The sequence below is a fragment of the Sander vitreus genome, chromosome 17, assembly GCF_031162955.1.
Source record: "Sander vitreus isolate 19-12246 chromosome 17, sanVit1, whole genome shotgun sequence".
Lineage (NCBI taxonomy): Eukaryota > Metazoa > Chordata > Actinopteri > Perciformes > Percidae > Sander > Sander vitreus.
In genome coordinates this window covers 1957718-1978356 of record NC_135871.1, presented here as the reverse complement: position 1 = coordinate 1978356, position 20639 = coordinate 1957718, and the positions used below count along the sequence as shown (strand labels likewise).

Sequence of the window (20639 nt, the reverse complement as noted above, 5' to 3'; positions counted from 1 at the left end):
ACTATCCTGTAATATTTACTGTAGTGGTTTAACTCATAGAATGTGTTGTGTAGAGAAAGTATGGCATGGAAGTATATATACATCCATAACACCTTTATTTAAATGATGTCCCATTCAGGGTTAGCCTACATTCAATGATCTCAATGTGAATGTCTCTCAGGCTCTCAGGCTAATTTGCTTGTGTTGTGTCTATTTGCGTGTGTTTTCTTAAGTTGCAGGGCGTTTGCCCCTGTCGGCCACCGTACAAATCTGGTACATAAATCGTCTCTGATAATACTCACTTCATATTCAAAGATACATGTGTATCTATGTACTACAAAATGTGGACACCTCATTATTGTATTCTAAATGATATGTAACTTGTTTTGTCTTGATGCAGTGCTTGAATGAATAACAAAATAACTTTGAAAACATACCAACATTATTTTTCATGTACATAGAAATATAATTTCAATTAAATCATGTTTTTAATAGCAGTACTTTGAGATGATCAATGCATCATTAAAATTCAAATTGAATAACCCAATAGCTCTTTTAACGTTTTTATTGATTTTATATGGCCATAAAAGTCTAGTATTAAAATAGTGGCACACTCCAGACTCCATAGAACAGCACCGAATTCACCAGAGAACATGTGATAAGTGAGGCCATTTGTGAAAGCTTCGTTCCACAGGCCGTCACTATGATGAACACTTATCTCCAGTCCATAGTGTCAGAAACAATCCCTGTGCAATAAACCTGTTAAACCAAGCATCCACTCTTCAAGTAAATTATATAGTTTTATAGTGTTAAATACATGTAAATATCTGTCAAACATACACTGTATATACTGTCATATCCACATACCGTATCTCATAAGCAACCACTCATATTTCTCATTATTTCAGCACAGTTTGCACACACTTTATACTCTTCATACTACTCACTGTGTATGTACATTAAGAGCAACATCAAAATGGCGTCAAATTCAGTCCTCCAGAAAAACGCGATTATGCGATCGCATAATTCAATGCATAATCAGCCAAAGTCCGCCTATTTATGCGGTGGGGGGGGGGGGCGCATTTTTTTCAAATCCGCTGTACTTTCTTCGCATAAATTGCAGATTTCCGCGCAAAATATGCGGGGCTTGCATGATTTCATAATCCCCGCATTTTTGTTACAAAAAAATTACATATCTTAGCAGAAAGTTGAAAAATGTTGCGTTTACTTCACACAAGAGCAGCCATTTTCCCCCTGTTGCCATGGGAACGTTATGAAGTGACGTAATTACGTGACGTGAACGTCATCGAAAAAGCTGCAAACCCCGCGATGAAGCCACGATGGAACCACAGTTTTTGCAAGTTCACGCAATTTCATCGCATAAATATCCCGCATATTCCATCACGTTTTTTAAGAAAATTATTTTTGCCCGCAACAATCACAAAAAAATGATTGTGATTTGCTCGCAGCACCTGAGAAGCACCGCCGTGAGGAGCAGAGAGTAACAACGGTGCTTTTCAGGTGTTGCGCTAATCACTCCGCCCAAGTAGCAGAAGTAGCAGTGCTTCGCCTTCTGAGAATATAGTTCCCAGTATGTATACGGTTAGAAGATGGCTGTGTGTCATGTGACCTTGTTATTTATACACGCTGTGACTATACAAATCACAACATGTAAATAGGAACATGTTGGCGTTATTTTGTCACTTATTGGGAGCAGTAGGCTAGATGGAGCCGGTTACCTCCAGGATCTGTGCTAAGCTAGGCTAGATGGAGCCGGTTACCTCCAGGATCTGTGCTAAGCTAGGCTAGATGGAGCCGGTTACCTCCAGGATCTGTGCTAAGCTAGGCTAGCGGTGGGGGGCGTCAGACAGAGTTACAACACGCACGGAGATGAGAAGGGTATGTATGGACTTATCTAACTCTGGGGGATACGGGGAATAAGACAAAGTCCCAATAAGTCGGCGTGTTCCTTTAAAGTGTCACTTTGATATAAAAGTAATTCTTTCTGTTGGTGAGTGCTGAAAAATGTGGTTCACACAAAACAACAAAGACCCCATGTTTGGCTGTAAATGAAGACAAGTGGGAAACAGCTGAGTTCAGCTGTGTTGACTTTACAGCTCTAAACTGAATTTATTCCATTTGAACATGTACATATAAGTTACAACCACAGATACTCTTAAATGAATGGAACACTATAGTTCTATTTGTCAGTGATTACAGACTATTAACAACATTAAACATTTACAGCCTTAAAGTTGTGAGAAACCGGCGGATCTGTCACATACCGTCAAGTCCTGTGATGAAAAACTCACATCAGCTTCAGAGTAACAACAGCCCTTATTTATCAAACCCCTTTAAAGGTGTAATATATGTAAACAGAAATAAATAAAACCTTCTTAGAAAGACAGTAAGATTCAAGTGCTGTAAGAGATCGTCCTACAGACAGCATCTAAATGAGCAATCATTTCACTGCAGACTAAGATTCATCCGTCAAAACCTTTTCACACATTTTTCTTATTTACATATTATGTACAAAAAGCATGCCTTGATGAACAAATGGTGGCTCCCGCAATAAAAATCTGCATGTCCTACATGACATACAGGATGGAACAGAGCCATTACTGTGCTTCACCAAACAACTGTGTCCAATCATCAACTCTGATTTAAGGTAGCCTATTTATTCACAAAGTGTGTGCAAAATACAGAATCAAAAATACACAAACAAAATCTTGTGTGAGCATTACGTTATAAAATTAAGATATCGCAAGAAAAATGAATATGCTGTTTAATATGACAAAGCGATATGTCATTTAATTTCAAAGAAAGAATTGATACATACTTAATTTGAAGGTAATATCAGCCCATTTCTACCATCCAAACTGGAGAGCTCCTTCCTAGTTCTAGACAAACTGCTCTAGTTGTGCACAATAATCAGTGCATATGTGTAATAGATATTTCAGGTGCATTTACCCCTCTTTTAAAAGGTTATACTGGACTTAGATAAAAGCTGTCTCGTGTTAGGTTGAACCATGGACTCAAATCACAGCAAGTAGGCTGATGAGTAAACTGTTAGCGTGTTTCTTGACAGGAATGATGGCCCAAATTACTAAAGAGCAGAAACTCAGAGATAGACCTTTAAAACCTCTCTGAGACCTTTCTGTTTAACCAGAAACAGCTCTGAAGTTCGCTAGCCCTAAACCCACCAGACTCCATTTAAAAAAACAATACTTTTAGTGTGTATAGAGCAAACATATTTTCACATGTAAATCAGTAAACTATGTGTTTATTTCAACCAAAACTAGAGTTGTAATGGTTGGAAAAGTGGAAAGATGACCCAAAACGGCTTTTCATAGTTTTCTTTTGTTTCAGTCGACTTTGAATGAAGTGTATTTTACGATGCTAAAATTACTGTTTATTTACATGTAGTTTGGTGGGTTTAGCGAACAAAAGGACCAGAGACAAGAGGAAATGACAGGAAGTTGCGGATGGAGTCCCATCAACATACATGTGCTATATATTTAATAAAAAGCCAACATCTAGCATGTACAACACAAATAGCTTAGCCTGGGAGCCAGATGAATCTCATAAAAGATAACATTGTATACATACAATACTGAGTGACAGAGCTATCACAAGTTTGAGCCTATTACATTTTTTTCCAAATATTAAAGTGACATTCTTTAAGTGAATTGTAAATATGTCACAGCAGGTCAGAGTAAAGTCAGAAAAGTATTCTAGATACATTACAATATTTGACAGTTTATTTTGTTCTACAGCATTCCATTATTTTTGACAATAATTGAAGATGTAATAATGAAATACTCGGATTAATGTGATTTATTTTGTCTGGAGGCTGATGAAACTTTACTTTTCTGAAATCATTACGTCAAGCGGCGATCAATGTTCATAGTGCATGGACTCCCTTCACGGCTCATTATTTCTAGTTAGCTCTACCTTCTCTGTTCAATCACTGACTTTACAAGGCTCTCTTTGGTGCTGCCAATAACATATAGTGCCTCTGTCGTCAAAATAAAAGCCTTATAGTCTGAAACCCTGCTCGCTGCCAATAAAGGCTGTAAGACGGAACAAAAAGCACAATAATAACTTTGCTATTCTTAGAGCCTCACCCAACATGTGGTTAAAAATGTAACATTTGTTCTGAGCGTGGTGCTAGAGAAAGAATAGAAGCATCATCTCTTTGGGAACATGAATGGGATTGGGCAACCTTCAGAGCAATGTCACAGATATTTTGTATGCAAAGTTGATATTTTGGTCAGAGGTGGCGATAAAGGGGAAGACGATGTCCAAAATGTAAAGAAGTGATCCTGTGCTCGGTAAGTGCCATGCCAATCTGCCCATTAGAGTTTGATATTTCTTACGTTTGGGTTAAAACATTTGGTGATGGTGGAACAGATGAAGGTAGGGCTAAAAGAAATAACAGTAGCATTATAAAAACATTAAAATTCATCCTTCTGGAAACATGTATAATCGTGGAAAAGTTCATGGAAATCCTGCCATGAGTTTTCCAGATACCATGTCAAGAAATCTGACCCCATGCTGGCGGGAGGGGAAAAGTGAGGTCAGAGGGGTCACCCAAACCGTTAGAGTCTTCCTCCGGAGACCGTGAATATCCACCTCAAACTTAACAACTGGTCAGGAGTTGAGATATCTCACTCCGGGCCAAGGCGGCCGGGCCAAACAGTGGAGTGACACCTCTGTCCTTATGCCTTGCTGCTGCCAGGGCACTAAAGAACCCTATATGACAACTTTTGTTAAAATATCTCCCACATTTACTGTATATGTTCAATGACAATTCAAAACAACACAGTGTATTCCACCACTGTGTAAACGTTCAAATATTATTTCAGTCACCATGTGCACAAATGATGTTTCACTGCCACTGAAGTGGACTTAAGTTTGTACAGTAGATTCCAGAGACTGTCCCTGTCTGTCTGTTTGTTTGTCTGTGTCTGTATGTCTGTCTGTCTGTCTGTCTGTCTGCCAGTCTAGGTCTACACTCAAAGACAAGTTCACCATGCAGTGAAGACTTTTGGGACAAACACATGAGCAGTGTCCTCCAGTCGGCCCACATGACAATAGGAAAACCTTATTCGAGTATTTTAGACAGTCACTAGTCTGTCAGCTTGTTGAGTTGTGATTGGATGGAAGGATGATGGTGTGCGTTTGGAGACAGTGACAGTGTCTACACTTTTCTTTCCATCTTTCTCCTTTTGAAGGCCACAGCTCTCTCTCTCTCTCGCTCTTCTTTTTTCATATAGCTCTCGTCCATTTGTCTGCGTGTCTGTCTCTCATGGTCCCTCTCTCAGGTTAGAGGTCAGCCATCATCTGCCTCAGCAGCCTCTCCTTGTGCTCTGAAACTTTTTATAGATGAGACGAGGTGGAGAAACACAGTTTCAGGGTGTATGGGTTGGACCCATCTGAAACCACACACACACACACACACACACACACAGCATTAGTTTAGAATACGTGTATTAGAGACCTTAGCTAGATATAAGGGAGAATTGAGTGTAGAAGGTGCAGTAAAGGAAATGAATACATAAAGATGAATCAGTGATCAGTGACAGCAGGTAACTGTGAGATATTATTTTAACCTTCAGGATACAGACACATCCTACTTTATTTAATGATGATCAAGTATAGACCCAATCACAATGTTTGCTTATATTACAGCGATTTCCGGGTAGAAAACATATTCTTTGTAAATCTTTACAATCCTCCCCCTGAAAGAACCAAGCAGGCCTGCCTTTACTGCATGATCCACATTTTCTTCAAAACGTTCCATTTCCAGCAGGTAGCTTGCCAGCTCGAAGGTTGTTGATGTTTCGTGAAGTGAACAGAGTTTGAGAACAGCAACACACAGAGAGCGGAGGGGAGGGGAGGGACATCTGGCGCTTGAGCCACATGTGTCAGGTAATTATCCTGGAAAAATGTACTTCTGTTGATCCAGACTACCTGCCTCGGGACTACGGATGTAAATTAGCATTCTTGCTTACTCCGGCATGGTTATATCTTGTATTTTATACAGATGTTTATTAACATGCTCTCTGACAGTGGTGGCCTAAAGGGAGAAGAGCTTGTGACCGGGGAGGTCGTCGGTTCAATCCCCAGATAAAATCTGGGTGGGGAAAGTGAAAGAGCAGCGCTTGTCCCTCCCTGATCACCACCGCTGAGGTGCCCTTGAGCAAGGCCCTTAACCTCCAACCTCTCCAGTGGAGCTGCCCAGTGGCCAGCAGGTCAGACTGTGGTTGTACTGGGCAGCTTCCAGGTATGAATGTGGAACTGTGTGACTGTGACAGGTCGTCGTTCTCAATCGACTTACCTGGATATATAAAGGTTAAAGACAATATGAGACTCTACAACTACTGTAGTTATGTGATTATATACTACTTACATCATCACAAAATGAAGTGAACCCCACACACACACACACACACACACACGTGTGTGTAAAATGAAATATACTGTACAGTAATACAATCTGTGGTTAATGACACTCGATTCAATGTGAGATGTTTTTGGCTTCCTTTGCATGTATTTATTTTGGAACGTTTTTTTTGGGGCATTTTTAGGCCTTTTTTTCACAGAACAGCTGAAGACATGAAAGGGGAGAGAGAGGGGGGGGAATGAGATGCAGCAAAGGGCCGCAGGTCGGAGTCAAACCTCCAGCCGCTGCGTCGAGGAGTAAACCTCTGTATACAGTATGTGCGCCTGCTCTACCAACTGAGCCAACCCGGCCACTGCATGTATTTATTTAGTTGGATTATTTTACAGTATGTATTTTACCGTGAAATATTAAATCTGAAAACAAAAAATTGCTTGTGCCCGGGTCCAAAAATACTAGGAAATAAGACATGTCAACCATCATTATGGACAGGGAGTAACAAAATGTTTACTGGATATACAGGTGTAAACTAGGGCTGTCAATCGATTAAAAAAAATTATCTAATTAATTACATACTCTGTGATAAATTCATCGCATACATAATGTTTGCCTTAACCGATACTTTTTAAGTTAAAAGAAAGGGGGAAAAAAAGAAGGGTAGGCTACTAAACAACAGTCTGCAACATTAAAGAACAGCTTGTTTACTGCTAAGGCCATATGGTCAAAATTAAATGATTTAATAATAATGTAATAACTATAACAATAACTTATTTCACTAGTAAATTGCTGTTGAATGAGAAAAACAACCACCAGATTGGAAAAGAGCCTTTAACAACAACTTTGAATGCACCACGAGGCTGTAAATTACCAGTTTCATTGAACGCACCGTCTGTGTTTTTCCGACAACAGCAGCTGCAGATTGTTACATCCTGGTGTTGAATCCTCTACAGTGAAATACAGTCACACTTTACACCATTTAGTGTTAGCTGTCAGCATTTTAACCGTGTTTAATCAGCTACTAGCTAGCGGTAGGCTAACGTTAGCTGCTGTCGAGTATAGTGTTAACTAGCTAGCGGTAGGCTAACGTTAGCTGCTGTCGAGTATAGTGTTAACTAGCTAGCGGTAGGCTAACGTTAGCTGCTGTCGAGTATAGTGTTAACTAGCTAGCGGTAGGCTAACGTTAGCTGCTGTTGAGTATAGTGTTAACTAGCTAGCGGTAGGCTAACGTTAGCTGCTGTTGAGTATAGTGTTAACTAGCGTCACGTGCAGCGATGTTTCTGTTTCCTGTAACGTCTGTTTCAGAGCATCAGAGAGAAGAGCAGACATATCAGTGGCACCAGAATGAGGCACCGAAATCCCCGTTGCTATTCGGTCTGGTAGATACAGGTCGTGAAGGCACCTGTGCCGTATTAGCACCAGATTTTGGTACCCGACCCTTCAGGAAGAAGATTTTTATAAGTAAATGTTCCAATTAATGATCCAGGCAGCACATTCTCGTCACATTCCCTCCTTCATTTTACAGTCCAATGGTGCTAGAACGGCTCCGGGGCAAAGTTCAAAATGGAATGGATTAATCTGCGTTATTTTTTCTCAGATTAATTAATCGAAATGAACGTGTTATTTTGACAGCCCTAGTGTAAACACAACCAAGCTGTATGCAATGTTGACAGAGTGGACATTGAGTATATGAAGGAGGTGTTCAGACAGACTTACTGGGTATCCTGATCTGGTAATGGTTGAGAACAGTAAGAACCTCCACAGCGTCCGTTTTGCTGTCAAACTCCAACAAGCCAGAGATGGTCTTAGAGGAGGCTGAGAGGGACACAATGTGAGATTATAAGAGAGGAGTAAAACAAGATGAGTAAAGATAGGATTGATGGGGAGTAATGTGTAAATAACAAAATTATATCACTTTCAAATTCCTCAGTTCACAGAGCAAAGTAAAAAAAAAAAAACACAGACTGACTACAAAAGGAGAACATGAACTTTATAAACTTTGACAAGAACCAAGTAAAAAATCTCACATTGAAGTTCTACTTACGTTTGGCATCAAACATCTTGAATTTGACGAAGCCGGGCACGTCATGCTCCGTACACAGCTGCCAAAAAACACACACACGGCTCATATATGAGTAAAGCTCCGTTAGACAAGACTTAACCTCAGTCACTTAACCTCTCTGCATCATGGAGTCTTACCTACAGGATCTTACTCTTTAACAAACGGTACGTATATCTCTTTAGGGATCATTTCCATAATGCTGTTAGAATAACAATCTGAGCTTGTCAGTGACAAAACTGAACTTTTAGTGGACGGAAATTGACAATGCACATTTGCCCTATTTGATTACATAGCAGCCAGGTTCGCGGCTACCCGTTACAGCGTTCTCGCTCAATACTGGACCAATTTCAAAGATTGTTGTTCATTAGTCACTTAGACACCAAGGCTGCTCAAACAAGTCCCTTAAGACTCTCCAGCTGATCCAGAATGCAGCAGCGTGTGTACTGACAAGAACTAAGAAAAGAGATCATATTTCTCCTGTATTAGCTTCTCTGCATTGGGGAGGGTGTATATACAGACACAACACCCCTCCTCCTTTCTGCTTCTCCGGAGTCCTTATGTTTACCGCCTCGCAGCTACGCCCTACTATGCCCCGCAACTCTCTGCTACGCTCCGCAACGCCCCGCTACGCCCTACTACGCCCTACTACGTATGCCCCGCAACACCCCGCGACACCCAGCTACGCCCTTAATCGCCCTGCTACGCCTTGAACTGCTACAACTATTATTTCTAGCCACTGTTCCTCATTCCAACTGCTATATGTTGAAAGGACGTTTTTCCTCACCACTCCAGGTTTCTGCCTAAAAGGAAGTTTTTCCTCGCCACTGTTGCACCAAATGCTTCCATCCATCTTCGTCCGCTTATCCGGTGTCGGGTCGTGGGGGTAGCAGCTCCAGCAGGGGACCCCAAACTTCCCTTTCCCGGGCCACATTAACCAGCTCCGACCGGGGGGATCCCGAGGCGTTCCCAGGCCAGGTTGGAGATATAATCCTTCCACCTAGTCTGGGGTCTTCCCCGAGGCCTCCTCCCAGCTGGACATGCCTGGAACACCTCCCTAGGGAGGCGCCCAGGGGGCATCCTTACCAGATGCCCGAACCATCTCAACTGGCTCTTTTCGACGCGAAGGAGCAGCGGCTCTATTCTGACCGGTAGATTGAGAGCTTTGCCTTCTGGCTCAGCTCTCTTTTCGTCACAACGGTGCGATATATTGAATGTAATACCGCACCTGCTGTGCCGATTCTCCGACCAATCTCCCGCTCCATTGTCCCCTCACTCGCGAACAAGACCCCAAGGTACTTGAACTCCTTCACTTGGGGTAAGGACTCATTCCCTACCTGGAGAAGGCACTCCATCGGTTTCCTGCTGAGAACCATGGCCTCCAATTTAGAGGTGCTGATCCTCATCCCAGCCGCTTCACACTCGGCTGCGAACCGATCCAGTGAGTGCTGAAGGTCACAGGCCGATGATGCCATCAGGACCACATCATCTGCAAAAAGCAGCGATGAGATCCCCAGCCCACCGAACTGCAACCCCTCTCCACCCCGACTACGCCTCGATATCCTGTCCATAAATACTACAAACAGGATTGGTGACAAAGCGCAGCCCTGGCGGAGGCCAACTCTCACCTGAAACGAGTCCGACTTACTGCTGAGAACCCGGACACAGCTCTCGCTTTGGTCGAACAGAGATTGGATGGCCCTGAGAAGGGACCCCCTCACCCCGTACTCCCGCAGCACCTCCCACAGTATCTCCCGGGGCACCCGGTCATACGCCTTCTCCAGATCCACAAAACACATGTAGACTGGTTGGGCATACTCCCAGGCTCCCTCCAGGATCCCTTGCGAGAGTAAAGATCTGGTCCGTTGTTCCACGACCAGGACGGAATCCGCATTGTTCCTCTTCAACCTGAGGTTCGACTATCAACCGAACCCTCCTTTCCAGCACCTTGGAGTAGACTTTACCGGGGAGGCTGAGAAGTGTGATACCCCTTTTGATACCAAATGCTTGCTCGTGGGAAATTGTTGGGTCTTTGTAAATTATAGAGTGTGGTCTAGACCTACTCTATCTGTAAAGTGTCTTGAGATAACTCTTGTTATGATTTGATACTAACTGAATTGCATGGGAAAGTAGGGTCTAGGTTAAAAAAAATCCTAAATTAGCCTTTAAGAGATGTCAGAAATCAAGCCCTGGATTGGCAAATAAATCAACACTCAGTGCAGTTGACAACCTCACATTGTAAAGCCTGAGCACTGTTCAAGTTTAGTACCAAAGACTGACAGAGACAGGCATCTTGGAAGGAAATACTTTGACTGTAAGTAAAACATTAGTCAGATAGAAGTAGCATACCCTCAATAATTGGTCCTGTGATATGCATGGAGGAACGTTGTAGTAGTGTAGCACTGCCGATGGAGGCTGGATGATGTTTTTGGAAGCCTGTCCGGCGCTGCTGAAACGGTTGTTCCTAGTCATGGCAAAGTCCTTATAGCTGCTGCTGCCGTCCTCTAACTCAAACACCTGACTGGGGATCACTGCATGCTGCTTGGAAACACTGCACACAACACAACACAACACCTGTGTTACCTGACCCAATCCATGCAAGTCAAAGGTTTACATCAGAGAGCTAAAATACTATAAAAACATCAGGTTTGTATGCAGTCACACCAGAACATTATTCAATAAGCGCCGACCAGAGCCCATGACCAGAGCCCATGACCAGGGATCATGACCAGGGACCATGACCAGGGACCATGACCAGGGATCATGACCAGGGACCATGACCAGGGATCATGACCAGGGACCATGACCAGGGGGAGCCTCATTTACTAAAGCAATATTCCAACAAAAGGCTGCAAACTCCCTCTCAATGTTTCAACAAACTTATACATATAATTAGTAATGAATACAGTTCATTAGCCTTACTGTGCATCTCTGATATATTTTTTTTCTTTCTCATGTTAAAATTATTTGTTCATTAAAGCTGAGTCAGGCACTTTGCTTTTGACATTGTTGGGCAACAATTCCATAATGATGTTTTAGCATATTGTAATTTATGTGGTCTGAGAGAAAACTAAACTTCTGCATCTCCTCTTGGCTCTGATTTCAGGCGTCAGAAAACCTAGCCCGTGACGGGAGACTTTGGCCAATCACAGGGAGATGCATGTGCATGTAACCCTGGCCAAAGGCTCAGGGCTGCAGCTAATTCAAGGCTAAACTATTAGAGACTGTATTGTCATCCATCATAAAGAAAAGAAAAGAATGAATCTGTGTATTCCAGTTTATTTTCCAGGGAGCTGACATTTGCTGTGAAAACAGTTAGGAGAGCAGGTCTGCTGTGGTTAGCCTTTAGCCTAGCAAGTACACTGGCTCGTTTGGCTCTACATACACTGAACCTAAGTGTTAACATGTTAAGTAATACTTGTTACAGTATCATGGTGTCTCTGTTGTATAACATTGTCCATTACAAATCTTTGGCTTTTGGACTGTTTACATTTACTATTTGTTTTTTACATTTTAAAGGCAAATGTTTTGAAATTGAAAAACTAACGAAGAGATTAATAAACCTATAAAACCACAGGTCCTCTTTGCCTGTATTAGACTTGTGGTGGTGCGTTAGTTCATTTGTCGTTGCTGTGAACTGGCCTTTTCAGTCTGCCAGATAATCGGTAACTCATCTCTATTACTAACACTAATTTAGACAGATATGAAACGTTTGGATGTATCATATACATGGTGACAGATATGCAACTTTAGAAGAAAAGAAAAAAATTGAATAATGTATGTATGTGTGTGTATTGATCTACTTCTCACCAGACATTGAGTCTCTTGCCAAACACCTTGATGCTGTTCAGGTGTGTGATGGCTCTGTCCACAGCATACTCATCTCCCATCTCAACCAGCGCTGTGCCAGGAACACTCTTCATAAACTTTACCTACAAGCACACAGGATCACACAATTGTTCAAGTCTGGCTTAAAACAATAGTTAGGTGCCCATATGGACAGTGAAACAGATTTGGCCTTTGTACTTCCTTGTGTGCTTCCAATGTGCTTAGGGCTGGGTATCGCCAATAATTTCCAGAATCGATTACATTTCCAATTCGATTCAATATCAATTAGGTTAGGGTCATTTCAGTTAAAATACCAATTTAGCTTGGACATAAAAGAGATTCTCAGAGAACTAATGCAGTAAACTGTACAAGCAAAAAGCAAGCTTCAGTGCGTCACTTTTTGATATTAATGAACGTCCGTTCCATTCAAGCCATTGCCAAATGAGTTGCTACAAAGCTAATTAAGACTATCAGCTCCACACAACTCTCTCTGGATTTCTCAGTGTGACTATGTTCAGAAGATTGTGGCGTCCGGTGACTTTCCCGCGCAGAAACTCAAGTGAAGAGTCCAGAATGTTTTTTCAATCCTCCGTGTCCTCCTTGGCTACTAGCAACTGTGTGGAGGAGGGGGGGGGGCTCGTGCGCGGTCACGGAAGGCTTGTATCATGTGGACACACCGACAGTGTTGTTGTCATTACTTAGAATTCCTCATGGGGGCGACACAAACTATGCACTATAGCTTTAAATATTTTTTAAAATGCAACCAGGTTAATGTTTACATTAAGAATGGATCCCCAAAAAGGGGGTCAATTCACCACATCCATGGTGAAAAGGTGTTAAAGATCAATGTCCATGTTTTTTTAATCATTATCAGAACAAAGATTGATTTTAATTGGAGCAACGGTTATTTTTAACCCAGCCCTAGATGTAAGTGAGTGGATAAAATCCTCAGTCCTCGTTCCCTGTAGACACACATTCCAAAGTTGATCTGGTTTTATGTTCTATGGTGCAGTACAGCATAGTGGGCTGAGGATGTCTCATTTGACAGCCTTGAGTAGTCCTCTCAGTGTAATGGCAGAGTGCAAGTGTATAGAGTCGTTTGATGATAATGTAAGGAAAATGATTATCAGAAGGGTGGGAGTCATTTGTGAGCAATTCCTGCACCCTAATGATCCAAACGAAACCACAGTTATAACTCTCTTTGTTTCTACAATAAACATGAAACTGCAAAAGCTTTCAAAGACACCCACCTTCTCAATGTTGCCATAGAGGCAGAAGAGGTTGAAGATGCGGGTGCAGTTCATCTTGGACGAATGGAGGCCACTCACCATGGCAACAGAGCTGGGGGCATGGCTAGAATATGAGGAGGATGATTGGGGCGCAGGGTAGGACACCATGTCTGGAACATCCACTGAGCTGAGCTTGTACCTGCTGTTGCCAGGCAGAGGCAGCAGGGGGCAGGGTTGACCTGAGGAGGCAGAGACTGGAATGAATTGAATGATAGAACAATCCTGCCTGGGTCTGATGTTAGTTTTTAGATGTGGCTGTGCTGTCTTCAGGAGGGTTCCCACTATTTGCAAAACAATCTTTTTTACCAGGAACCCCACTTCACCCTTGAGACCTAAACTAAGTGTTATATAAGCACTATAACTCTCATTAGATATATTATCTGAGTTTAAACGGCACATTTGACTCCAGTACAGCAGATATATAGCAATGATTAACTCCAACAATGAGCATTCATTCTTTACTTTCTCTCTCTCTATCTGGCTGAGGCATCATAAATGAATCGGATTACTAAGTTAAATTCCTCTGTGGATTCAAAAAGTCCCACATTGGCCTCTAGAGACCACCGAAAATGGAACCAATTTTGGCATGGCCTTATAATAAGTGTAGTGTTATGATGTTGTGCAAATTTTAATCTTTTTTATACAATGTTTCTCCTGGCTGAGGTGCAACAGAAAAAAGAAACAAAAAGAGGACATTTTAAACTTATCAGAACCCCCCCCCCCACCCCCTTGATTTGGATCATGAAGACAGCTGAGGCCTCACTTTAGCTTCAGCTGAATGAGGACTTTTCTTAAAGTGTAATCACACTAATTCTTCGAACATTTAACACACATATCACGCATGTGCGCTCACACACATGTACACATGTGACTGATTATTTCAGATCAGGGGATTGGTGGTCTGTTTCCTACACAGGGTGTTTACTTATTCATTTATCAATCAAATAGCTCATTTTATTTCTGTCTTTCCTGATCTAAGAAAGAGATCAAAATCCTGTTTCTGTATCAGCTCTTTGTTTTCCTCATCACAATTAAACAGCTATGTCCGTTTTGAGAAACACAATACACGTGACCCTTATTGAGATGAGGCTACTGATTGAGCGGTGTCTCTAGTATCATGTAGCTCTGATCAGTTTCCTTCAGCCCACAGACGGATCGGGAACATTTTCTCACAGTTGGATGGACATAAAGATTTTGAATTCCAGACTTAAAAGTATTAGGCCGCTTTTCTTTTCTTTTGGTCATCTCAGTGCTGCTACACTGAACACAGCTGATTTACTGTTAATTGGATCAAGAGACCCATAGCTGCGTTATGACAAACATTTCACATTAAAGGGTAATTTAGTTTTTTTTCCAACCCTGGACCCTATTTTCCCATGCACTAAGTAACTAATGTGAACACGCACAGAACAGACACCACGCGCCCGCGAGTGTCAGGTAAACTCTGATCTCGATATTGATTTCTGCTTGCTCGAATGAAACTGACTTTTGACACTTTGGGGGCGGAAACCAAGCAGGCACTGGCCCTCCTATTGGTCACTTTCAAGACGATCTCAAGCCCGGCTGAAACAGTGTTATTCTGTCTTTATTAACGATGTAGCACAAGACAGCACCGTAAATAATGCAATGTATAAGTGTGTCTCTTCCGTTCTGTTGTTGAGATATGTGAGATGCTTTTCAAATGTCTGTAAATCCCTTATCTCTAACATTAGAGCTAGCCTCAGCTAACATGGCTATCGTTTAGCCTGGCCAGCCAGTCTGATTAATCCATAACAGAAATTTAGAGCCAAATAACCACATACTTTTATTATTTTTGGCATGTCTAACTTAATAGTAGAACGCGATCACACATTAACTTTACATCCTACACCACGTCATGAAACATTATTTCTGTTTCTGGATCAATCAGACTGGCTGGCCAGGCTAACAACAGCCACATTAGCTAAGGCTAACGTTAGCTCTAATTTTAGAGGTAGGCTGTGTGGGTACATATATCGGCAAGGATTTTACGAACATTTCACAAGCATCGCACATATCCCAAGAACAGAACTGATGAGAGACACTTCTTTAGACAATCCTTTATTTATGGTGCTATCTTGTGCTAGCCTGGCTCCGCCCTCCTACGTACTCAATTTTCATTTCCCTTCAGCACTCCGTCTGGGCTCGCGGTATATTCTTGGGTTTTCTCCGGCCAAATATTTGGCGGTCCAATCAGCGAACAGAGGGAGTGGCTGAGAACGATGACGTTGAGGACGTACGCTAGAAAAGATATTTTGAAGACTCTTCTCACCCTCTATAGACTGTGTGTATGCATTTGCGTGCGTTTGTTTGTGCGTGCGTGTGTGTGACAGCTTAGAGGTGCTCTAAGTGATGTTGGGTGACGTTACTTCTTGTTGACGTTCTAAGTATTTTCAAAACAAAACGAGACTAGCTCGCCCCTCCCTCCTCCTCATCCCGTCCCCTCCCCCTCCCTTCCGTGTTTCCGAGCACTAACCCCTTCAACCACCACCCCCAAATCCTTCTCGTCGGTAATTGGCTGGGACATGTTGTGACTTGTTATGCTTCGTGGTGCAGGTTGGCGCAGATTGTTTTTGTTGCCGTTTTTGTTGCCGTTTGTGGAGCCTGGGCTGTCTACGGAGGCCGCGTTTTTTTTTTCCTGTTCAGGGGACAGGCAGCTGTGTGTGACAAAAAATGTTGTAGCCTAAAAAAACGCGTGACATCACTTCGAGCACCTTTAAATTAAAGAGTGTAATTGGCAGGGATCAATTTCCAAATGCAGGTGACGGTATACCTACTGCTGCAGACCATTACACATGACTGGCAGTCCACAACTATGCTGTGTGAATGTGTGTGCGCGTGTTTGTGTAGAAGAGTGTCAAGTTTCACCTCAGAGGTATGGGGACTGTCAATTAAGTAGCAGCCTGGTATAAGGCGGCAGATTCAGTTACCAGTTTAATTCTAAGTGTGGGTGTGTGTCTTCGTCTTACCGTAGCCGTTATCACTGCTGTAGGACGATGGGTGTTCTCCTAAAATGGCCTGTCTCTGCCTTCCCTTTCCACGGTCTGAAACACACACACACACACACACACACACACAGTAATTTACTACAAAACAATGGGTTTCTTTCACGATGTAGGCTTTGCGTCAGAAGACTCCACAGTAAAATGGGAAAAGGTATTTAATCCAGAACAAGGCCCATCAGTATCGGCTGTTTGACACTGCCTTTTAGAGGGCTCTTGAAACAAGCTAAAATGATTTCTGGGGCTCGATAATTACAATAGACAGTTTGTTCTCTTCTGTCTGATTGTCTGACTGCATGTGTTTCTTGACCCATCTTTGATGATGTTAATGTGTTCCCAGATCTCAGCAATTAACTTGGCTATTACAATATTCACGTTATTAATAAAAATAAATCCTTCAGAAATTCCAGTTTCACATTACTTTGGTCGTATTTTCATGGTTTTGTTATTTCTACCCATTCAGCCATCCATTTCCAGACTTTATCTAAGCAAAAGGCTAAACAAAGTAGTCCATTCGTCCTTCTCTCCCAGCCACATACTCCAGCTCCTCCATGGGATCCATAGACATCTCCATGTTCTACAGTAAGTGAAGCGCATGGCACAGCTGTGTTTAGGGCGTGTACAAATCCACGTTTGCTAGTTTGACGGCGGAAAAAAAGGGTCTGTGCGCCAGGCGCATGGTTCAAAAGGGTTGTACTTAGTGTCTTCATTAATCAGAGGTGCGTTTTGGGCGTAACATGCAATCAACCAATCAGAGATCATCTCCCATTCCCTTTAAAAGCCAGGCGCGTTTGGACCTTGGAGCATTGCTGTTATGATGGAGGATCTGCTAAGCAGGAATGAGATATTTTCAGGAGAAGAAACTGATCTGCTCGATAACACTATTTCACATTGTAATATTTTTTATTTTTAACCTTTTGTATGTTTGTGTGCTGCTTCGCGCTGTGCACGAGGCTAGGCGCATTTTACTAATTTGCTTTTAAAATAACAATGAAATGCTGCGTTATTGACTTTAGACCAGGTTTTTGTTGGTCAATGGTGCGATCACTTCCCACTGCCTCAAGATAGCAATACTACCAGAATGCACCAGCACGCCCAGAATGCACCTGAACACACCTCCCTGTGAGACCAGCACGCCCAGAATGCACCTGAACACACCTCCCTGTGAGACCAGCACGCCCATGGACGCACAGATGGGCGAGGGTGCATTTGCTATTTGAACGACGCGAGCGCTGGACGGGACATTGACAACTGTGTCGGTCTTAAACTAACAAAGACACTTGCGTTTGGCTTTGCTCTGCCGCCCCAGTAAATGGAAGTCACAGGTCGATGAAGCCAACATCATCTACAAAAAGTAGAGATGCATCTCTGAGGCGACCATACTGGACATTTCACCCCCAGCTGCACATTCTGTCTCTGAAACAGAAGGCAAGGCACAATCCTGGCAAAGCCCCAGTGGCCACTGTGAATGTTCTACTCACAGAGCTACTAGCTGAGATCTGAGACACAATAACTTGCCATACAGCATCCCAAAAATAGAACCCTTAGAGTGCACGAAACTGGAACCATTTTAAACATCGTACAAGAGTAAAGGGATGGAGAACAGAGGATGGTGCTACAGGAGTGGCTTTAGACTTTTGTATGGATGCTTTCATAATCTAGAACTTGTCACAATAAAAGCTGATCACAGCCAGTCTTCTCCATGGTGGAGAAAATGACATTTTTCAGGTAACATGTAGTCATGCATTTTGTTTGTTCTTGTTAAAAAAAGAAATACACACAATGAAGTTGAGCCCTGAAATACTGCCCTGACAAAGATGGGTTTATTTATTAACTAATCTAATGTACTGACAGTTAAAGAAAAAGATGGACGTGGTGTTATTTCTGCCTATGTGCTATTCTCTGGGCAGAAGGTAACCCTCCAAAGGAGTGTGAGGGCTGTGCACAGTCCTCCTACAAACCATACAGCTCGTCATTTTTTTTCTGTTGAAAGTGTGGGAGTTGATTTCAAATGACATTCATTTCTATAAACCACACTCATGAGTACTGATTCTACACCCCAGAAAAAATGAGAAAACGTCAATACACTTTATGTTAATGATGGAATAGAATAAATAAGAAATAAACAGCTTTAAGATGGCTTTATTCAGAGAGAGGCAGGTATACTGCTACAGAGAGGGGCATGTGAACAGAGATATGAAAGAGACAGTACCTGTGAGGCATCACGCTTTCTCTTTTTTCTCCCTCATCACGAAAGAACATCAACCTGCATTACATTATCATCATAATGATAAAAACATCACCATCATTACTGTGACTCATCCACAACACAGTGAAAGCATTACATACTGCAGTATATATACTACATACAAGCTATACACTTCATTGGAGTCACATTGAAATGACACTGACTTTTTGTCAGTTGATAGGAAGAGTATAGTAAAAAGTACCCCTCCCCCATCCTCCGGTCAACTGGTATGTGCTAATGCCGTGCTATATCGTGTCCTGAAGCACAAGCGCACGCACACACACACACACACACACACACACACACACACACACACACACACACACACACAGCCATTTCTACTTTGCTACATTGCTACAGCAGTGAAAAGTGAGAATGCCAGGAGATAATCCAGACAGCAGGATGGCAATCCACACTGACCTTCATGCACAACTGGCAGCACACGGCATGCATGCATATTTCTCTGGTACGTTCAGAGTGTCACAAAGGCAGCTGAGCTGAGCTACTGTGTGCATCCACCAAGACAAGACAAAACACTGCCATTAAAGGTTTCAACTCTTCAGTTACGGTAGGCTTATTTTGTTGAGAGCAACTGACATAATCAGGTGAACCACAACAGCTCTGTATTAACCACATTATGTCATATTTAGGGTTTGGAACAAACAGAGTGATGGATGGAAAAGAAGTGGACTGTGCTCTAGTATGGGTATGCAAAGGTTAAGGACATTTTGATACTTCTGTAAAACTTCTTGTAACTGTGGCAAAACCAAGTTGACCATGATGTCTACTTCCTTTGACTAGGGACGCAAACTAGCCACGCAGAGTAGTACTGCATTTCCGGGTAGGGATGTTTGAGCTGGTTCTGAACAACATTATAGAGAGTTTGCTCCTCCCCGGACCTTCAGTATTGGGGATGTTAAAGCTATAGTGCGTAGTTTCTGTCTCCCCCATGAGGAATTCTAAGTAATGACTACAACACTGTTGGCTTGTCCACATGACACAAGCCTTCCGTGACCGTACACAGCGCAGTTGCTAGTAGCCAAGGAGGACACGGAGGATTAAAAAAACATGATGGACTCTTCAGAAGAGGTTATTATCTTCACTCGAGTTTCTGTGCGGGAAAGTCACCGGACGCCACAATCTTCTGAACATAGTCATACTGAGAAATCCAGAGAGAGTTGTGTGGAGCTGATAGTCCATTCCATTCCATCATTAGCTTTGTAGCAACTCATTTGGCAATGTCTTGAATGGAACGGACATTCATTAATATCAAAAAGTTACGCACTAAAGCTTTCAGGAATCTTAAACATGCAAAAGCAGTCTGATTGGCTCATATGCGTGACATCATACCACAAAAAATGACTATGATGTCTAACTCCTTTGCACAAATCTGTGTTACGCCTTGTCTGAGGAAAAACAAACAGAGCTAGCTAAAACCCACATCAAAGCGGAGATATTTATGGTTAACTTCTACCTCCTTGGTAGCCTACCTTTCCGAGGTGGTACCAAAGCCGTTACCTACGTTCCATGGCAAAAGCACCGATATGTGCAGCAAGCCAGCCCAGGAGGGCCTATTGTGATCATAATCATTTATTAATACAAATATATTTAAATTGGAATGTGTCTATAACTTTCATCTAATCACAACATACCACCGTCGTGAGCTATTGCTTAAAAATAAAACGTGTTGCCACCTGTAACAGAGCCAGAATTTTAGGAATGCCACGGTACTGTAGTTCCATTATCTTTATTGTGACTATTATTGCCACTGTTCATCACACCCCCAACCGGCACCGTCAGACACCGCCTACCA

General features: G+C 42.4%; 1 protein-coding gene across 1 annotated transcript in view; it reads right to left on the bottom strand.

The window, feature by feature from the left end:
- Positions 1–3465: 3465 nt before the first annotated feature.
- Positions 3466–20639, bottom strand: part of LOC144532141 (heterogeneous nuclear ribonucleoprotein L-like) — a 62556-nt gene continuing 45382 nt past the window's right edge. The window contains exons 8-14 of the mRNA XM_078272725.1: positions 16546–16620; positions 13520–13737; positions 12252–12373; positions 10791–10992; positions 8427–8484; positions 8099–8197; positions 3466–5417 (exon numbers count right to left, since the gene is read on the bottom strand). Coding sequence (XP_078128851.1) covers positions 5362–5417; positions 8099–8197; positions 8427–8484; positions 10791–10992; positions 12252–12373; positions 13520–13737; positions 16546–16620 — 830 coding nt within the window. The 3' untranslated portion in view covers positions 3466–5361. The remainder of the gene's footprint in view (positions 5418–8098; positions 8198–8426; positions 8485–10790; positions 10993–12251; positions 12374–13519; positions 13738–16545; positions 16621–20639) is intronic.